This window comes from Petaurus breviceps, unplaced genomic scaffold, assembly GCF_028583685.1.
Source record: "Petaurus breviceps papuanus isolate PSGF00001 unplaced genomic scaffold, PetGlider_PUasm1.0 90919, whole genome shotgun sequence".
Taxonomy (NCBI): Eukaryota; Metazoa; Chordata; class Mammalia; order Diprotodontia; family Petauridae; genus Petaurus; species Petaurus breviceps.
Genome location: NW_027187378.1, coordinates 37,613,835 through 37,619,467, shown reverse-complemented (window position 1 = coordinate 37,619,467; position 5,633 = coordinate 37,613,835). Strand labels below are relative to the sequence as shown.

Here is a 5,633-nt window from a genome sequence, read left to right as displayed (position 1 = left end):
TCTCTCTCTCTCTCTCTCTCTCTCTCTCACACACACACACACACACACACACACACACACACACAATCAACACAAAGGGCAGGTAGACCAAAATTCAGGCAATGGTTATTCCCTCAGCTACAAATACAGGAGAAAGAGAAAATAATTTAAAAATGCATAATTCTGACAGGGTTAATTTGGTGAAAAGACAGGGATTCCAAAGCTGAGGCACATTTTAGAGAACTCATTCATTCATTTTCTCATACAAGGAAGACTCGAAAGTAAGGAAGGAATTGTCAAAGTTTCCATTCTTCGATGAAAAGAGCATTCACATGTACCCACTCTCCTCCTAGGAGAACCACACAGGAAAGGGAACCCAAGAATATTATGAGAAGATGGTGGCCCTTATGCAACCGCAATCTATGGAAGAAAAGGAAATCAGTTCAGATAGTTCATATATTCTAGCATTTCTAAACAAAAGAAAATGAAACAAGGGCATAAGAGGTTTTTTCCAAACTTGAGTCTGGTAAAACTTAAAAAAAAAAAAAGTATGTGGCTTTGGAGGTTTTAAGTGTTGATGGGATTGAAGTGCTTGAGAAATCACTCTTCTGTAAAGTATGCAATTGCTTGTCCAATAACAGCCCACAGAGGTCTGGCATCCACTCTGAGAAAAGGTGGCTTTTTAACTAACATTTGCAAGAAAGGAAGTTCAGCATAACAGCAAAAACATCTGATTTGAAGTCTAAAGACCTGTGTTCAAATTCTGGCTCTGAATATGTGAGTACTGCTGTGTGTAAGGGCACATACTACCTGTGTGATCTCAGGCAAGCCAATTAATTCCCTTTCCTGAGCCTTAGTGTCCTCCCCTGTAAAATGAGCAGGGTTGCATGACATCATCTCAAAGGCACCTTCAAGTTCTAATGTCCTATAATTCTAGGCTCATTTGAAGGAAAACCTGGATCAGGCTAACCAACCCATCCTCCAAAGTCCAGGGTGTGCTAGATGTATGTGTGCACTTGAGTGTTTAAATATGCTCGTGTATGCTAAGCACAGAGATCTGGGGTAGCAACAGATCTGGATGCATGGTGAAACTTAGGACTGACGATATCCAAGACTCTAGTCCAAGAGGAATTCTCATTTCTGCTTCCTGGTTACCCTGGCCTCCTTCAAGCTGCAGCTAACATCTCCATCAGGAAACCTCTCCCAGTCTCTCTTAATTTTCTTCCCTTCCCTAATTGCATGTCGTCCCCATCGTACTGTGAGCTCCTTGAGAGCAGGGGCTGTCTTTTGCCTTTCTCTGTCTCCCTAGCACTTAGCTACAGGCCTTGGACATAGTAATCACTTAAATGCTTATTGATTGAATGACTAAACACAGTAACAGTTCCATGGCTAGTGCTACTTCTGCTGGGTGCAAAGTGTCAGTCCCGTTTAATAAGGATTTTGTGAGAGCTGCACTAATGGTTGCTCTTATCCAAAACTACTAGTTTATATTCCCGAATTGCCAGCTGCTTGGTCTCCCTCTCTCATCACTGTTGTCATTCTGTATCACTGACTCCATTCAGAAAATCAGAAACACCAACCCTCCTCACATGGAAGAGGGAGCCAGCTTGATGTCAGACCCAAGGATCTTGAAGCAGCTGAAAAGAGGTTTGAGAAAGTCAAGATCACAAGGGAATGCAAGGATGATGGGTGGCCACCAAGTCCCCTTCCTGACTTCCCAGCTGTAGGACAGCTTCCTTTGTTCAGTCTAGGCTCAACAGGGAGAAGTGACTACCTGAGCCTCCTAGGTAACAGCAAGGAGGTGAGGGTGGAGAAAAATGGGAGAAACCCCTTAGGGTTTTCTTAAAAATATATTTTTATTTCTTTGGAGGGGGAAGGCAGAGCAATTGCTGTTAAGTGACTTGCCCAAGGTCACACAGCTAGTAAGCCCTTAGGTTTTAAAAGTAAAACTTTGCCAAAGAAGCACTAAGCAAAAAAAAAAAAAAAAACCCACACCTGGAAGTCACCAAATCTCTTGTCTCTTTGTATCTATCTCTCTGTGTCTCTCTGTCTCAGAGTGTGTCTCTGTCTCCCTCTGTCTCTGTGTCTCTCCCTCTCTGTCTCTGTGTGTCTCTGTCTCTCTCTCTCCCTCCCCCTTCCTCTCCCTCTCCCCCTCTCGGAGAGGAGGAGGATGGGGATGAGGGAAGGAGAGCATTCCCTCAGTCCATCCGTCCACTTGTCCCCATCCCCAGCCTCGTAGCTATTTTCTCCAAGGCTGGCCCCTCCAAAGCCTGGACTCTTCTATCCCAGGTCGTGTCCGCTTCCGGTCCCCAAAAGTGGCAATTACATGGTAATCGGAGGAGGGCTGTGTGCAAATAACGGGCGGGCGGGCCGGCGGGCCGGCAAGCGTAGTTGCCAGGGCAGGCGCTGGGCTCGTCCCCCCAGCGGAGAGAGGAAGGCGAGAAGGAAAAGCCTGCCTAGGCTGCAGGCGACGGACCGTTCCACATGGGCAGAACACAACGTGCTTTGTTTGCTCAAGGTAATTGCTCGGCTGGCTCTCGAAAGGAGCTGAATTTCCCGGAAGGTTAACCCTGCGTAGACAGGGGGAGTGTCAATCCGTGTCGCCCCCAATTCATTTCACTGTGGCCTGGACTTCCCAGAACCCCTAGTCCTAGGCTCAAATGACTGAACCGCATCTCTCAAGAAACTAACTCCCCACCCCCTTATTCCACATCCACATTAAAACAATCAACTGTGTTTGAAATTAAGTAACACCCCTCAACACATGCACACACACTCACTCACACTACCGCTAACTGGGAGTATTTCATCTTTATGTATCTTTGAAATGAAGTAACAACCCCCACCCCCACCCCAGCGCGCGCGCCCCTTCCCCCTGAACTATTTCTTTATGAATCTACAAGGGATGAGGTGGTAAAAGTCACTACACTTCAAGGTGGCCCGGTAAATGTGTAAGTACCCGCCTTTACTTCCTTTCCTTATAAACCACTCAGCATCAACACACACAACACCACTCAGTATCTACACACACACACACACACACACACACACCTGAGTTAGCCAGTCTACTGAGTGTTATAATCCATTCTTGTGAATATAGAAAATTCTCTGTCTCGGTCTTTTTCCGCATCTCCCCTACACACACACACTCACACACACACACACACACACACACACACACACACACACACACACACAACCAAGAATTGTCTCTAAAGTCTGAGAGGAAACACTTGCTAAAAGCTTCTGAGAGAATAGACCGGTCATCTGGGAGGATTTTAAATCCAGAGCTAGCAGAGCTAATGCTCACCCCTATTGAGACAATAGACAATGAGTTAATTACATTTTTCCTCCTTCTAATTACCCGGGGATTTGTGTAACAGTTAGGCGAGGGGAAGTGGAAGAATCCAAAGATGAGAGGGAAAGGGATCCCTTCACAGCTCCAGATTAACAGTCCTAACCTGAAAGGGAGGGGGGAGGGGGAGGAATCACAGCAGTTTCTAAACTTTTTTTTGCTGCTAGCCCCACCGCTATCCTGGGGCTATTTTGTTTAATGACTGGCTAAAGATGGTGTTTAAGCCTCACTGTACCTATGAAAATAAACAAAATAGCTCTCCCAAAATTTGCTTGCTTGCGCGTGCACACACACGCGCGCGCACGCACACACACACACACACATACACACACAACTGACTTTTCATTTTCAATTGAGAGCTCTACTCTTCCCTTCAAAAAAAAAAAAAAGAAGAAAAAAACTTCCTTGAGAACATTCAACCTTCCCAAGGATGGTGCAAGAGGTTTCTCTCCTTTCACTTAAAGGTTAGCAGCTTTGTTAGGATGGGAGGTCGGGATGAGAGCAGGACTCATTCTCAGAGAATCACTGAGCTAGAAGTGGGCATAGGGGCTTTCAGAACTCAGTGAAAGAGGATAGGCGTGGATTTGGGAGCCAAGGCAGAGGGACATGCACCTAGCTCCAGGAGACAACAGATGCTTTTGTGGTTATTCCAAAAAGTTTCAGAACAACTTCTTGGAAGCAGTATACCTTAGTCCTGGAGGAAGTGATGGAGGAATAGAGTTTAGGGACTCCACCTTCTTACAGGGATCCAACTTCATCACCTCCTGCCTCTTCCCCCACACCTAACTCCAAAGTGTGTCAGAAGATGAAACACGTCTGAGGATGGGAAGGAAGAAGGGCTTTTTCGCCTTACCTTGAGGTTTGGAGGCCTCCGTGGCGTTTGGAGGGGTCATAGCAATGCAGACGTCTCCCTCTGGGAACTTGTCACACTTGAGCATCTCTGGCCAGTAGAAGCCAAAGAACTGCATGACGGGCTCACAAGAGTCCCGCACAGCCTCGCAGAGCCAACGGCATGGATAAATGGGCCGGTCCAGGCAGACGGGAGCAAAGAGCGAGCAGAGGAAGACCTGGGTGCCGATGTGACAATTTTTGTTGAGCAGGGGCACCCAGCTGCTCGCCTGCTGCTTCACCTCGGCCATCGTCTCATGCTCCAGCAGGTTGGGCAATACCATCTTCTTGTAACCAACATTGTGGCACAATCGCAGGTCCACTGGGATGTCTACACACTGAGGGGGCTTGGTGTAGAACCGCCCGCTCTGGTAGGAGCCGATGTCCGACTGGAAACTCACATAGTCATACTCGCTGGCCATGCCACCAGCCCAGAGCCCAGCAGCAAAGGCCACTAAGACCCCCACAGGGGGCCAGCAGCGGCCCCGGGAGTGGTGCGCCCTACCCATCCTTGGCCCAGAGTCGGATCAACTTTGGGGCTGCTCTCTCTGGCCACAGAGGGGTCTCACCGTGCAGAAAGTTTGGAGGCTCCTGCCAGTGATCCTCGGGGACAAAAGAAGGCTCCTCCACCCCTAGCCCCCACCCGCAGAGCTGCTGCACACTCCTGCCCAACCCAGGAAACCTTGTACTCTTCCTGCTGGGGGTGGGTGGGTGGTGGGTGGTGGGCAATGGGTAGGGAGGGGAGGGGAAGGGAGCGGAGCAAACACAGCCCGATCTGTCCGTCTTTCCCTCCTTCCTTCCCTGGCCCGCGGGGTGAACTGCACCGACTCCCGGAGGCTGCAGGCTGGAGAGTGTGCCCCGTGCTCTGGTTAGAACCCTCTGAGTCTTATCCTCTCAGCCAATCAGCTCCGAGCTGAGCCTTTCTGCACTCTTTTCCCCATGTCAGTCACAGCCTCAATTAACCAATCGTTTCTCTTGCTAGAGAACTCAGTTTGGTAAAGCTAAATACAGGTCAACACCCCTTAAAACAAAACAGAGAGAGACCGACCTACAGACACAGAGACAGAGACACACAGAGGCAGAGAGACAGAGACGCAGAGAAGAGAGATGTCTGACACCATAACTGAGTCTTTGCAGAAAAGCAGGGGACTTTAATGACTGACAAACCTTTGAAGTCCCTTCCAACTTAAAAGATCCTAGGATCCTAACAGACATCTGAGATTTGGGCAATTTTCTATCCATTCCTTTCTCTTTCTAAACCACTGACCTCGGAGCACCAGGCTGGTAGGTCAGTTCCTAGATTTTGGTCTCTGTAGGTATCGGGAAGACTGGCCAGTTCAGAGCTAGCCTGGGTGTGTGTGTGTGTGTGTGTGTGTGTGTGTGTGTGTGTGTGTGTGTGTGTGTGTGTGTG

The 5,633-nt window shown here is 48.5% G+C and overlaps 1 protein-coding gene across 2 annotated transcripts in view; it reads right to left on the bottom strand.

Annotated features, from left to right (window-relative positions):
- The window catches only part of SFRP1 (secreted frizzled related protein 1), an 82,817-nt gene extending 77,718 nt beyond the window's left edge, over positions 1-5,099 (bottom strand). For both annotated transcript variants that reach the window (XM_069075844.1, XM_069075845.1), the window contains exon 1: positions 4,188-5,099. In XM_069075844.1, the coding sequence (XP_068931945.1) occupies positions 4,188-4,731 (544 nt within the window). In that variant the 5' untranslated portion in view covers positions 4,732-5,099. The remainder of the gene's footprint in view (positions 1-4,187) is intronic.
- Positions 5,100-5,633: the final 534 nt, after the last annotated feature.